General features: G+C 39.7%; 1 protein-coding gene across 1 annotated transcript in view; it reads left to right on the top strand.

Annotated features, from left to right (window-relative positions):
* Nucleotides 1-16,291, top strand: part of grm3 (glutamate receptor, metabotropic 3) — a 38,818-nt gene that overhangs the window by 5,023 nt on the left and 17,504 nt on the right. The window contains exons 2-5 of the mRNA XM_035665863.1: nt 385-456; nt 6,132-6,191; nt 11,329-11,892; nt 12,860-13,003. Coding sequence (XP_035521756.1) covers nt 11,575-11,892; nt 12,860-13,003 — 462 coding nt within the window. The 5' untranslated portion in view covers nt 385-456; nt 6,132-6,191; nt 11,329-11,574. The remainder of the gene's footprint in view (nt 1-384; nt 457-6,131; nt 6,192-11,328; nt 11,893-12,859; nt 13,004-16,291) is intronic.

Here is a 16,291-nt window from a genome sequence, read left to right as displayed (position 1 = left end):
TTAAAAATCTGTTTAGCATTGTAAATGTAAAAAAAACATTTTGTTAATAAGTTAAATTATTAAGTTAAATTAGTCGCTACAACTCTGAAAGAGTTTTTTTGACACTTATTTCACATAATAATCCATTTTTTTTGTATCTATACTGTTAAAGCTCTACAGGTGTGTCTGAGAACAGCATGTAAGCTTCTTAATGTTGCTGTCCATGGTGCTGAATACATTTTAAAGTAGCATGACTGATTTAACTCTTTGTAAGCCATTAAAATACAAATCATAAAATAAATAAACATAACACTAAGCTTATAGTAAACTATAAAAATGAATGATGATTTGTCCTCTTTCAGTCTATTCTTTCTCTTTCTGGTTTCATGTGTTTATCAACTCCAGAAGACCAGTGGATGGAAACATGGGATATAATCTCAGTAGAGTCAAGGGGAGTCTAATACACTAATAAAGCAGGTAGGTGACTCAAAATCACAATATCAGTGTCTGGTTTCATGCAACTGTTTAGCCATGCATAAACAAATATATCCACAAAATATGTAATAATTCAGTTACTCGCTCAAAACTAGAAAAATGTCTATCAAAAAATAAAAATTCTGACTCCACATTTTTGTTGAGTGCAGGAACCATTCCATACAACCTTATTTTTATGTAACTTTCATAAAGCTTCAGACACCCCCATTCCATCCCCTTAGTTAAGTCAACAACATCAGGAAAGGTTTTATGCATTTGATATCTGTTACTAATAAGTCCAAATTCACACACATAACCAACACAGCTCCCAGAATAATTGGTCTCCCCACACCCAACTTTACAGAGTAAAATAATAAGGCCATTGCATGCATTATAACTTCTATAGCACAGGACGTTACACACCCACTCAATCACCACCTTACCCTACTGCCTTCCGGTACAGAGCACTGAGGTGCAGAAGGGTTTGCTTTTTATGAAAAACCTAATCATAGCCGCTGACCTGGCCTGAGTTTGTACTGTTGTCTGACATTGTAGGTTGTAACTGTATGCTGTTTGTTGTCTAATATGTACAATGACATGGGAAGGATTTTCCCTTGGGGACAATAAAGTCTAAATTATATTGGTCTATCCCGCAAAAGATCTCCATGTTAACCAGGGCAGCATGTACAGACACTGAGCAAACCAGGATGCTGCTGCAATGCTGTTGTTATTCATAACTCCAAAATGTAACTAATGTTTTAGATTGGGATTCACTACAAGATTCAAATGAATACCATGAACTAGGTCCTTCATTCTGTTCTTAAAGACCTCCTGAAGCTCTTGGCTTTTTAAGTTTTTTTTATTTTTTATTACTACTTTCTCCGCTCCACATGTTTCTACACTGTTCTGCTCTGGTGAGGAAACAGAGAAGTGTCTTGAAATCACTGCTGCCTCCCACAGCTCACCTCTCATCAGCAACAACACTCACAACAGACTCTGAGTCTTGCACACACACACACACACACCTCGCCGCCGAGACACGACACACACACACACACCAAACACAGTTACCAGCACACACTCGTACACATACAGGGTTAGCAATGTCTGTTCACTGACATCCATCCTAACCTACATGCACAGACATTCATACACACACACACACACCACACACCACACACGCACTCAGGGGATAAGCCAGCGAAAGGGCAGTGGGATGTACAGCTGTGATGGTGTGTGTCAGGGAGAGATCAGATTCTTTAATAAATGATGATCTTGAGGAGGGAAGTGTGTGTGTGTGTGTGTGTGTGTGTGTGTTTGTGTGTGGATAGTGAAAGGTGGGTTAGTGGTCATTCATTGGCTACTCAGTAGAGAGTACCAAGTTACAGAGTGAAGGTAACTCTGGACAAGCACTGAAACTTCTAATGTCTGTTAAAATGATAAAGTCTGCCATTCAACAGGTGAGAGATATGTAATAATTCAATTGTCTGCACAGCATGATGCAAAATGCAAAACTTATTTACTACTTAAAGTTATATATTTGGTGATGGACCTTTTTTCACTTGTATGAGTGTGTGTGATATTACGCCAAATAACTGGAGGGTTCAATTACTGCCCCCATTTGGTGTGTTTTTTTTTATTCATTGCTTCAGGCACATGACTAAAACAGTGAAAAGTGCAAATACCAATAGTGTGGAGGTCTATATCTGTATCCCAGCAATGTCAAAGGTCAGCAGTGCCACATGCTGAATTATTTTATCCAATCAATTTAAATACAAAATAATCTTTGCATGAAATAATGAACTCATTTGTTTGTTTTTTGTGTCACAACCACTGACGTGGTCCACCACACAAGGGATTACATGACTCACAACAACATCCAATACAAATAAAGCTTTCCGGTTCACATTCAGAACTAACAAATGATTGCTGCATACCACATATGTTCTTAATCACAGGGAAAAAAACTAAAACATGTGTTACACATAAACAAAATAGATATATACAAAAAAAATTATTTGGTTCCCATGCAGTTCCCAAGTAATATGACAATGTAAATTTTTCTGTTACACCGTGTCTTTCAACAATTTACATAACTTCTCTCTCAGGTTATGATTATATGACAGGCACACTAACCCTGTCTTTCTCCCATATTGCATCAGGTATAGTAACTACTCTGGAAATTCACTCCTAATGCACAGGTCGAACCCTCTCAACCACAGCGTTTCCTTGCTCAATGCTGTGCAGGCATCTGCCACACACCTGGGAACTACATGTCAGCTTTAACTGTCACTGTGAGATAATCAATAAACTATAGTGTAAACTAAATTATTTTTATTTGTTTGTTGGGCTTGTCATTATTAAATGTAAACCTGTGGCTATATTATCTCTCACATTTAGACTATCTTGGGATTTAGCATGGGAAATATCACATGATCAATTTAAATGCATGCACTAACTTATTATTATTGCACGTCCTTAATTTAATGTATGCAGTAATCAATCTCTTTCTTTAAAAGTTTAGGTTTCTGCAAAGCATTAACACAGAAACAAAGCTGAAGGAGTTTGCTAAACATTTTGTATGCATTTCATAATTTAGCTCTAACAACAACACATATATATGTTAAACGGAAGAAGACCACTGATGTCTGTCTAAATATGGAGAAATGTCAAGATTAATATTATGTACAATTAAAATGACCTGTTTTCTTAACACCTACATAAATTATGCCACTACTTCATACCACATTATGTCCATTTAAAAAAAAAAAAAAATACAAAATAATTTTGTCACTTTGACAGATGAAATAGGGTCCATGTTTCAATGTTGTGCTGCAGTTGGAACAATTTGTCTCCCAATTATGATGACGGCAAACCCAGGGTTAATGTGGGAGAGTAAATCAAACAGTTAGTACATCTCTTAACTCTCATAATTGGTGAGGAATTACTGCAGTAATTGGTTTTTACACATCACCACCTCACCTGAATCAACCAAAACCAACCAACCATTATTTCTACCTAAGAGTCTTATGTCTCTGTCCAAACCAATTATATTTATCCTTCTAACCGTCTGAGGTCTACTGTGGTCAATACTCTCCATTACTCTTTACCTGTCCATTGTAACGCACTGTACACCTCATGTATCGACCGCAGTGACGACAGACTGGCAGGGTGTGAACGTGAATTAAGCAGGATGCAGCAGCACCCATGTCATGAAGAGGTTGACTGATGTTCCATGATGACTCCCAGGGTCATTACATGACAGTTAAGCTGATAGATGCCATCCACAGAGGGGTAATTCTCCTTTTGACAGGCCCGCCACCCTCTACAGTGATGAAATGCGGATCTGATGAATGCTTTCACACATTTCCTAACCCTGGTCTGTTTTTAGGCTGAACAGCCATTTTTAATCACGCCATGTCAGATGAGCTGTGGACCACCAAAACACACTGTGAAAACTATGAAGACAGAGGCCACTGACTGAAACTCAATGGGATAATATAACAGATACATCTACGGCTGCAGTAAACAATTAATTTTATAATGCTTTATATTTATCAATTCTTTTTTCAACTTTGGTCTATAAAATGACAAAAAAATAAACATTAGAAAATGACTATCATTTGTTTTGTAGAACCAACAGTACAAAATCCAAACATTTCATTTACAGTGATAAAAACAGAAAAGCAAACAATCCTCATATTTGAGATGATGGAACCGCAGTTGTTTGGTATTTTTGCTTCATATATAACTCAAATGATGACATATAACTTAAATGAGATGATAATTAATTAGTCCTCATGTTCCAAACCATTTTGCAGTCGTCACTGCAATAAAATGAACTGTGTAAAATAGTCCACATTGACGAGCACTCCCACCATGCACTGTGTGATGCTCAAAGGTTAAAAGCTCTTTTAGTAGAGAATCCGTTTGGAGTACCCACTGCACATGAGAGCACAGTTTAGTCTGTGTGCCCCTGAAGCGCATCACTTTTTGTATGGTTTAATCCAATTTTCATCATTAATGTACTTTGTTATCTATTACAGCATGTGAACTGCGCGCTATAAAATGTGAAACTGCAGTTCTTTTGTTAAGCAAAGATCAATGACTGTGATTAAATCTTTTCAATTTCCGCTATCTGTAAGGTCCAGGAAATCAATTTCTATGTTTCTAACATAGATAAGGCCTTTAACCTTTGGCCTTTAACCTTTGAACCAAGTCCATTTCATGACCTTGCAGGTATCATGAAATGGACTTGCTAATCAATACAGGCAAGGCTGGTTTCTATCTGACTGTGTTAACAGAACATCAATGGTCATCTGAGACATGAGTACCGGATTATTGATTTTAATTGGTAATTGGTGTTAAAGCTGTTTTAACACAAGTTAGCCATTGTCACCCTACACAGATATACATATATTTTATCCAGATGTGTTTTCAGTGAATGGACAGAACCTACACAAGTGTGGTTTTTATACCATCTGGATAGGTGTGCTTGGGTTTAAGAGGATTGAGGGATGTGCATCATGTCTCGCTGGCTTTTTTTTGGTTGTTGTGTTTTGTGATATCTTTCTGTCCTATTTATGGATCATCAGTCTTTCCTGCCTAAAACGCACTTCGTAAATAATTAATGGTCACAGCCCATTGCACCCGTTAGACTGTCAGAAGTCTGGGACACCATATCTACACACACACAAACGTAATTGTTATGCGAGGGTCAAAATAAAAGTAGTACACTTTTTACACATTACACACATGCTGTCTCCCCAGAATTCATGTGCCTTTAGTTCACATCCCACATTCCCTCAGCATTAATGGTGAGCGATGAGTAGCATATAAGTAATAGTTTATTTATTAGTTAATTTGGCAAGAAAGAGAGGGAGAGATAGGAGGAGAAAGATTGGATGAATTAACTGATAGTGTTAATTGATGATAACTCTGAAAGCGTTCAGGTGTAATAAGGAGTCTGTTGTTCTGTAAAAATAAAGCTTCTGATACCCCACCTTCCATCTCTCTTTCCCCTTGCACATACAGTGTCTCCCTATACTGTGAGATTTGCGTCAATGGTGCAGCTGTAAGGTGTACTAAAGACAGATAAACAAGCACACACACACACTTGAACACACACATACAGTTCAGTTTAATAAAAAAAAAAGAAAAACTAAAAAAAAAAACACAGAAAACACACATACAGAGAAGCTGGGTTGAGGGGCTATCTCTCCTCTCAGTGTACTGCGGTCCATCGACCCTGCATGGCTGCTCTCAGCTGGATACGTGTCATCCACAGCAGCACTGCCTGTTAGGGGGAGAGTGAGGGCTGCGGAGGGTGTAAGGGAGGTGGAAATAAATGGGGAGAGGGTAGCACCAGTGAGGAGAGTGTGGTAGAGGGAGGGGATGCAGGGGTGATGCCATGGAGGAAACAGGATGAAACAAGAAACAAAAGAGGAGTGTGTGCTGGTGCGTATATGCAGCCTACTCACTGGCTTCAGATTTGAACGGGGGTCAGAGGTGAAATGGGGTTGTCTGTTAGATGTTACTCGGCATCATAGCTCCCAGGAAGAAGGGTCAGTAGTCAGCCTCTTCCTTTATCTGATCCTCTCTCCTGTTCTTCTGTTGAAAGTCATGTGGTTTTCTGACTCTTGTTTACCCACCTTGTGTCCCCCATCTCTCTTTACTAGGTATCTGTGGTGATGTTGCCATGTGCCAGTTGCCAACTACTCTTGTCCTTCTTTATTCAGGTAAGACTACAGACGCTAAGAATGTGTTGTATGTGTACCAAGTAACTACATATGTGTAAATATGTTCTTCATTACTTACTACTTACTCATAATTTACTGGTAGAATATGAAAGTACTCATGGTTCGCCTTTTTTGGAATTAGGCTTATTTTCTTTTTTTTTTAAAAAGACTAGACTTAGAGAAGATCAATAGCACTCTCTGTATCTATCCGTTCACTGTAATGTAACAACAGTGACTTCCTGTTATCTCCACTGGTTGCTTGGCAACCTCACAGTGATGACAAGACTCGAAGAAGTCATTGCACCTGGCCAGGAAATAGTACAGAGTATAACAAATTATTACTTTAACACTGTTTTTGTATGGATTAAACAAAACAAAATAAAACATGTTACTGTGAGTTTTAGAGGTGGCTGTTGTTACCTGTGCACAGAGGCAGGCTGTTTCTAGTCTTTATGCTAAGCTAAGCTAACCAGGTGTTGGTAATAGCCTTATTATTGGCAGTGGTATCAATCTACTCATCTATCCCTAAGCAAGAAAGCAAGTAATCCTATTTCCCAACATGATGAATAATTTCTTTAAATTGTCATGCTACAATTTCATGTCACACTGCCGTATGAGTATTTCAGGGGCTAGTCTGCCCCAGCGGTTGCTTTTTGTTTACGTATGGGGCAAATAATACAGAATATATTTTTGGGTACATTTTACTACACAGACTGAAAATGTTTTCTTTGTAAATTAGGCTGTTGAACACTGAAGATCAAGCAAATACTGGTTATAATGCAACAGGCAGAGACATACAGTATAAGTTGGCCACAGACATTAACCAGTAAGTTCTCCAGTTGTCTTTATCTCTGACAACGACAGGTTTGAGAGTTGACCGCCAAACCCAAACTTTTGAATTTCAGAGACAGAAAAGATTCCAGTGTCACATTATCCATTTACAGTGTCCCTGTTTGTTTAAAGTTTAACTACACCATTCAGTTCTGCTAGCTCCCTCCCTATCAGCAAATTTAAAAAATGCACCAGAGAGCTACAAGGAATAGTGACTTTAGGGAGAATGGCCTTGACCGGAATGACTGACAGACTGACCACAGCAGCGTAGCAGAAACAGCGGCTGGTAGTCAGAGCTAATGAGCAGCTGCTGTCAGACTCTCTGTGTCTGTGCTGGAAACACAGCGAGTTCACTGGAGTTTTTACATTCACTTGAAGCACTTTGACGTCATTTGTAAAAGTTTCTGTGTTGTAGCTAAGCTATCGGCTCAGAGAGGCTAACTCTGCCATATGTGTTTGTGTCTGTGGGGGAACTGTCAGTGCGTGGGATCAAGGTAAACGTTGTAGTCCGGTGGTGTTTCTACAGTCCAAACCACTGTCCCAGAATTGAGAAATACTCAGTAGAGAATTAGCAAAAAACTAGCTATTAACTCCTGTGAATGATGCATCTGGATCAGTATACATTTGAAAATGAGCACAGCAGTTTCACAGACTCCCACTCAGTGTGATGGCTGGGGAGGTGGGCTGTCCTCTGATTAGAAGGCGATAGCTCCATTTTTTTTATATAAATGTTATGACTTAGAGCATTTGGCTTGAATTTTGGTGATGATGATGATTTTACTTTAATAAGACAAAGAATATGTTCACTATGGTGTGTTGTGTTTTAAACCTTAGCATGCTAAATTTTCATAGTGTATGAACTGAGATGAGCTTTAACCAGTGGCTGCCTAAAAAAGAAAGAAAAATGCATTCATAAATCTGACGTAATATGACATACTTTGGAAAACTGACAGTAGTTTACTTGCTTACTAATAAAGGGGCTAAAACATGCAAACATATATGTTCATAAGTCAAGAGCACTGTCCTGTGCTTTAGTCTGCTTGGCAATATTTTTAGTAATAAAGGAAGGACAAAATGTGAAACATTTTCTGTTTCACAGTGTATGCTTTGCCTGCACAGTTGCTCTTGAGACAGGAAGCTGGGTTTGGGCACTTTCCAAGAGGTTATAATGAAGCAAACATTCAATTTCAGTGGACACCACAAGAGCTGTGTAAAAATGCTGGTAGATATTATTTGGCACATTTCTGGGAAATTGACTTCAAGAGCTGCCAATTACATTAAAGCATACTGTCAAAGTAAGGCGTTGAGCGAAACTGTTGTTAGAGACTCAGCTCCATAAACAATTTTATATGCCACAGCACACACATCCATGTGAAGTACACATACACTTAAAACAAACACACAGCCACATCTGCAGCGTTGTTGCAGTGCTGTCCTCAAAACTGAGCTCATTACAAAGTTCCCCTTTGTGTTAGTTTTAAAGTGGCCTCTAATAATGATGTTTGTTTAAAAAAGTTTTTTTTTCCAGGAACTCCAGCTATTTCAGTGGAATACTGGAAATCATTCAAAGTGGTTCTACTTTTTCCCCCCAGTGCACAAGCATAAACACACATACTATGAACACACACACACATACACACATCTAGCTGCTTGGAGAATGGATATTAATCTTTCATCGACACCAACAATATCCTTCCCAAAAAGCTACATTGTATATCCATCAAATACATTTCAGGTAGTCTCCTGTGGGATTCTGACAGGAAACAACTTCTTAAAGCAAACTCGCTGGGGACAAGAGTGACTTCAAAAGATATCAAAGTACATCAAACAAATGGACTCCAATCATGTAATAATGATTTATCATACACTAATCATATTTCCTGTGTGTCTCCTACATGTTTCCTGAACACACTAATTCAGATCTATGTTGGTTGACAGAGAAGGAAGCTAAGAAATAGAAATAGTCTGCTTTTAGGTCAACCCCTCAGAGAAGCAGAGGTGTGTGCATGTGTGTGTATGTGTGTGGATGTCTGAGTGTGCGTGTGTGGGTGGGTGTTTGTCTGGGTTTGTGTGTTTGTCTGTACGTGTGTGTCATATTACAGAGCAGAGTGGTAAAGGTATGGCAGCCGCCTGCAGAAAAATCTGAGCTGCCTGCATCTAAGAGAAGCTTTCATCCTCCTACCTGCCCACCAAAGAGGGGAGGCATACTCTCTCTCTCTCTCTCTCTCTCTCTGCCAGCAATCAACAGAAATTTCACTACAAGCTTGCTCCTTGGTCTAGATTGATTTTCATAGTCAAAACGACAACATCCAGCTTCTGTCTTATCTCTCCTGAGAACTGAAAAGACTGCGAAAGAGACATGAGAGGCATTCAAGAGAAGAAAGCTATTTCCTACTCAGGGCTTTTACTGACTTTGCATTAGCTAAAACGCTTAAAAGTTATAAACAAGCAAGAGAGTAAGAACAGGTTATTTATCATATCTTACAGCTGAATCTTGGGATCGTTGGACATTTAATACTGCAGTTGCATAAAGTTGTTGAACTTGCAAGAAAAGAAAGGTCAAAATCAATGCAGCAGGGGCTGGGATATGCTGACTTTAATACCCCATTTTAACCTGGTATTAATATGCAATATATCTGAATAAGAAAAAATCCATGTTAATGCAAGGTGTATGATGCACACAGACTCTGCAGACGTGCTAGAGGTTTTGGGAAGCTAAGTGATGCTATGAGCTGATTGCATGCTAACATGCTTGCAAAGACAATGCTAAAATGTTTAGCGAGTTTAATGTTTACTATCTTGGTTTAGCGTGTTAGCATGCTGACGTTTGCTGATTAGCACTAATGGTAAATGGATGGACTACACTTGTATAGCCCTGTCTAGTCTTCCGACCACTACGTGCCACATTCACCCGTTCACACACATTCGTACAATGATGGCAAAGGCAAACAAACACAAACAGAAACTAACTCATTCATGCACAGCACAGGCAGCAATTCAGTATCTTGCTCAAGGACACTTTGACATTCATAGGGAGGAACAAGGGATCGAGCCGCCAACCCTGTGATGACATACCGACATTGCCAACCTTAGCGTTAACTTGACTGAAAACTTACCCTACAACTTGAAAGGTCACCTAATTCCAACTCTTGCCGCTATCACAACAAATGCCTATGACCCCTTTCTCTGCCAGTGAAAAATAAGATGAGCCCATATAGCAGCATTGCTTCCCTTCTTCTGGGACACATTTTATGATTGATCACAATAGTGACAGAATTGAGATAGCAAAGCAGTGGTCAAATATCATTTATCAGACGTCCAGATAGAATTCATGTTATTCCATCTTTTATTATTCCTTCCTTACCTGGTAAATTCCGACGTCTTTCAGATTCTACAACCACAGTTTGTAAAGCATGCTTAAAATCCCAATTTCTAATCCCAAGCTGATATAATACTGATGATATCTTTAGGGGACAAAGCTTCCCCCAGAGCCACAGAAGACATTATACAATTGTTTTTAGAGACTGAGTATTTCTGTCCATGACTGAATCTGTGCAATCCTCCTTAATATTGCCTATTAAAAATTGTTCAGGCTATCTCTGAGAAAAGTGAACGTGGAGAATGTTGATGAAAAAGAGAGTCAAAACAGACAGCGATAGCTTTAATTGAGTTGTAAGCTATGATAAGTAGCATCAGCTGTTGTTGGCCTCATTGTTGTCAGTTAGCTTCTTTCATGGCAAAATGCATTCAGCCCTCGCACTGTAATTATGCAGGGGAGAGGGGGAGCAATAAATCTGGTAATACACACACACACACACCGCACACACATACTTTGGGGTATAAAATCATGGACGAGTGGAGAATTGTTGGAACAGAGATCAGATTAGAGAAGCTTTTCTGATCTGTGGCATGAGAAGGCTGGGCTCATGTATCAACCAGCCATCTAAGCTGGCTTATCCTGATACAACTAGGGGCAAACACACGCACACACACATACAAGAAGAAAGTTTATTGGGTGATGTAAAGAAGAGGGGGGGTTGTAGAACAGTGGGGTGCAATCTCCAAACAATTCCACATCCTTTTTAGTCATGGCCTGGCTTTGGCTGTGAAGCGGAAACGACTTTGAGCCCTTGTTAACAGTGTCCCCAAACTCCACTACAGGTCTACTTTGCTGTCTATATACTTTATAGTAACACTTAAAAAGTATTTCATCCTGCAGCTTTATTCTGACAGCTCTGTGATTTGTCCTGTATCACGTGGATTGATTGAGTTATCTCTCTTCTGCTCTCTTCCCCTCTCCAAGCAGGACTGATGTCCAGATGGTGTGCCCCTCCATGTGTGGTCCAATTCAGCTCTCCCTGACCTTTTCATGGGCCACAAACCGACCCAAGTATCCACGGCCACTGCTTGACTCAACCCCACCGCACACTGTACACCTCACCCTTAACCCCTCACCCCTAACCTTCACCCTCAGCCCCCCACCTCCCTCTGCCCCACTCTCTGTCAAGCGTCTCCTCACATTTTGACAAACCTAGCCCTCCCTGAGCCCAACATGGTAGCCCGTATTCCTGCCCTAATCTTGGTCATGATGTGTCGGGGCGTCTTGCTCTCTGTCGGAGACCCACCACCGTCCCGCCGGGAGATCCGCATAGAGGGAGATCTGGTGCTCGGCGGTCTGTTCCCGGTCCACGAGAAAGGTGCTGGGATGGAGGAGTGTGGGCGTGTGAACGAGGACAGAGGGATCCAGAGGCTTGAGGCCATGTTGTTTGCCATAGACAAAATCAATATGGACAACACTTTGCTGCCTGGGGTCTCCCTTGGGGTCCACATACTGGATACCTGCTCCAGAGATACCTATGCACTGGAGCAGGTGAGTAAGCATGGTCACATAAACATAATGTTTCTCAATGTAATCAAATCCTCAACAAAAGTAAGACTCGTTGAAATAGCTAAGTTAGAGCATTCATTCTCTTTTTTTGTGTTGTAGAGCTTGTTCAGTTGCATTTACATGTGAATGCTAATACAACTTTTTAGGTACAGCTCAGATACAGTTTAATTAGCTGTTTGTTCTTTTGTGCTGCCAGGCGACTTGAACTTTTGCTAGATTTTTTCTCTGCAAAGTAAGTTGTGGTATCGGAAGTAAAAAGTGCAATGTTTCCATTTTAAATCAAGTAAAAACTATAAGGACTCATTAAAAGGTAATATTCAGGTAAAGTAAATGTACCTCGAAATTCTATTTTATCCACTACAGGTAAAGGATGGTTGCCTAAAATGATAACAGCAAATCCTTGATGAGAAATAGAGATTGAAGCAATTTGCAATGAGGGAAATGAGCCGATTAAAAAAAATAAAGCACTTTCCCTCAGAGACTGTTATCTTAAAAAAAAAATCTATTGTATCTTATTGCTGAGCTATTTTTGGGATGATGCATCTTAAGTTCTTTTACAATGAGCCCTTTGACTGATAGTATAAACCCTGGATTCTTGATGTTTGGTTTCCTTAAGTAGGTTGCAGGTTAATTGGCTGTTTGTCCTCATACCTACAATATGGTATAATATGCCTTGGTCTCTGAGGAGTTAATTTGCAATCTGGACCCTGTACTGAAAAGCATTTAAGAGCCTCTAGTGTAAAGCAATGGGTTTTTATAGTCCCTTAAAAAAGGATAGAATTTTTACATAATAAGAAAACTATCAATTATGTTGCATATTTCTTATGAAGAATGTAATTCAAAGTGTTTCACAGGCTGATTAAGAATGAACACATTATATCGACCATATGGTACCCAGTATGCTGCATCCAGCACTTGATATAAAATATCTATGTGGTGTGTTTCTTAGGCTCTGGAGTTTGTAAGAGCCTCCCTCACCAAGGTGGACGACACAGAGTTCATCTGTCCAGACGGGTCTTACGCTCTGCAGGATGACAGCCCGCTGGCAATTGCTGGAGTCATAGGTGGATCCTTCAGCAGCGTCTCCATACAGGTAACATGACCCATGCAGGTATAGGAATATTTGTACAAGCACATTTGTACTATAATCATCAAACTTTAATGTCCTTGGTGGTTTCTTCTCTCATTTTTTACTCCACCTCACACAAGCACTGTAACCAAGTGTACAAAGGCTGACTTCCAGTGACATGGCAGTGCAAGTGTTTCCATGCCTGTGTCACTGCATGTGTGTGTGTGTGTTTGTGTGTGTACTTATTTCTTAGAATCAACTTCCATTGGTGTGTCTCCCCAGCTCTTGTAGCTCTTGTCACAGAGCTGGGTAATTTGCATAGTTTAGCATAAAACCCCCTTCTCCCTTACTCCTCTGTGACTGCACAAAAGCATCCTCCTATCAGTCCTTAAATCCCTAATCTTTGCAACTGTCTCTCTGTCTTCTCATTCTCGCCCTCTCTTTCTCTCTCTCTCTCTCTCTCATTTTATGTGTTTCTCTTTTTTTCTGTCCCTTAAATCTTTCTCTCTCACCTCTCATCACTGCCTACTTCTCTTTTTTCTCCTTCTTTATATGCATTCAGAGGCACCCCTCGCGGCTATTTGGGGAGAGCTCAGTGTATGCTGACCTCAGCCCCCTTCTTCTTCTCCTCCTCCTCCTTCCTGGGGCAGCCATTGTTAACACATCTGCTTTGTCTCTTGTCCTTCATCACACATACTTATCCATTATTTTCTTGCAGCTCATCCTTGTTGCCCTTTGTTGCTGTCGCTGTTGTTTTTACCTGCCTTTTTTCAGAGAGCAGCAATGTTTATGAGACCCGAACTGTGCTCTGCTTTCTGATCTCCTGCCAGTGAAGCTAATCCAGCTACTCCTTCATGCCGCTCTACTTGGCCAGTCTGTCTGTTGCTTCCAAATGAAGTCATAGGGAATTATTTTATGTTTAACCATGCACAACTAAACTCCAATGTTTTAAAGGCATTTACATAGCAGGCATCATACCTCTCCACCATTTGCACACGTGTGTGTCTCTGTGTGACTGTGTGCGTGTGTGTGACTTGCATTCCAAGCAGAAAACACACAGCAGCCCTCCACTGCACCAATTTTTTCCTCCTTCCCTTTCATTTTTTTTTTTTTACTCGTCTCTCATATTCAACCCATTCCTATAGTACATCTCTCTTCCCTCTATCTCACAGGAAGGGAGCTGCTTTCACTAACAGAGTAAACTCTCAATGTCCCTACAGACAGGCCTCTTAGCTGGCTGTAGTCATTGTTCAGTGGCAGGTAATGGAGCAATGCGGTTACATTTTGCAGCGTGACCTTCCCTGACATTTAAGTCAAGTGCCATCTTAAAACCATAAAACCTGCCCGAAGTGCTATAAGAAGCCATCCACGTGTGTGTGTTTGGGGGGGGGTACATGTCAACCTGTCCTTTTGCACATCAGTATATGTATACAAGTGTGTTTTCTAATCTTCTACATTATTAGTCTAATGAGATTCTGACATGTTGTCAAAACAGCTCATCAACTGAGCTATGAATGAAATATAGAAAAGCCCAGAGTGATGCGCTCTAAAAGGATTAAACTGAGGCGAGAACAGAATGGCTGTGTAGTTTGCGTTATTTGTGTGTGTGCATGTTCAATTGTGTATGTTTACATGTCCTTTGTGTGCATGAGAATGTGTAGCAATTATATTTCCAGTGTTTGTGTTGGCGTCTGTTACTGAAATTGTAATGAAGAGAACATGACCAAACCCCAATCAACAGTAAAAGGGAATATTATATGGACATCAGTAGACCCCAGATGATGTCCATCACTAATGCATGAGTCAGTGATTTATTGAACTACTGTGTGTGTGTGTGTGTGTGTGTGTGTGTGCTATTTTGTGTTTCTCCATGTGCATAGATCCCTATACTTGCTGCATTGTCTTTTATCTTTAAATAATCACATTACGCATGAAGCAATTCCTATCCTACCCTTCTAAAATATGTTCTAAATTATCCTTTGATGAAAAAAAAATGTATTAAAGGATTATTCCTATAATTATTTTTGTGGGTCATATTTTCAAGTTTTTGTCAATGTGCCAATCATTTCTATCAAACTTTTAACACATGGTAAAGTGAAGGGCTTGACACACATAGAGATCTGCTCTCCAATACAGGCCGGTCAGTCAAAGGGAAAATAAATTAAAAAACTCAACAATACTACCCCTGCAGTTAGGCATGTCTTTAAATAGCTGTCCTTGAGCTGATTTATTGTAGTTAATAACAGAGCTCAACAATAACTGCTGCAATAAAGGCTCTAGCAACAGACAGCCTATTGTTAGCTAGCAAACTTAAACACGGTTAAAAGGCCAAGCAAACGGTCTAAAGTGTGGCTGTGTTTCACACATTAGTATTAGTACTGTAACTCTTATTTAGTGTTTAATCATTTGGGTTGGCTTACATTGTCATTTTTATGTAAATTTTTGTTATTAATTAATTAATTAAATTAATTTGTTAAAGATCCAGTGCGTAACATTTAGACCCTCCTATTGGCAGAAATGGAATATAATATCCTTAGGTATGTCTCCATGAGTATGTGTAATCACCTGAATAAAGGAATCGTTGTGTTTTTCATTAACTTAGAATGAGATGTTTATGTACGGACGACACACCATATTGAACCCCCATGTTTCTACAGTAGCCAGAACAGATAAACCAAACAAATATAAAGGATTTATCAAAACAAATAGCGCCCTTCAGATGATAGGCAACAGTCCACGTGTATCGCTGTGCTGTTGCTACTGTGCTGATATCACGATTGACCAAATAACAGCAAGGAAATTATGCATGAGCACGTGTGAGAGGAGTAAATGCACGATGGAAAGGAGAATTAACTACAGGCCTGTATTTAAAAGAATAGTGTACCTGACTGAACTTTCACTAGAGCCAGCTATCAAGAAGAAATTATCATCTTTTACAAAGACACTTCAGAAAGTGTTGCAAATGGTTAGTTTTGCACCATTATTACCATATTAGAGACAGGAGCTTCCTACAAGCTGAAACACTATTCTATTTACTGTATTGTTCAGAGTGCCCAGTATTGGTCAGATATTTTTGTCTTCAATTAAAACATTTTGAACTCATCATCTGGGAAGCATTCCAAGGGGTGGGCACATCCTTTGTAGCAGTGTCTGGTATGTAGATACCAGAAAAAAGGGTTAATTCTAGTCATTCTAGTGTGGCTCCAATCCAAACTGAAAAACACACTTTTCAACACAAATGGAGAGGTTTGTCATCCAGTGTAATACAAAAATGATCTGCTTTTGAGATACTTCACCACTTCCTCTGCGTAT

This window comes from Morone saxatilis, unplaced genomic scaffold, assembly GCF_004916995.1.
Source record: "Morone saxatilis isolate NCDOM2014 unplaced genomic scaffold, NCSU_SB_2.0 Contig2, whole genome shotgun sequence".
In the NCBI taxonomy this organism is placed as follows: Eukaryota; Metazoa; Chordata; class Actinopteri; family Moronidae; genus Morone; species Morone saxatilis.
Note: the sequence above shows the minus strand (reverse complement) of the source record. Positions and strands in the feature narration are given on the sequence as shown.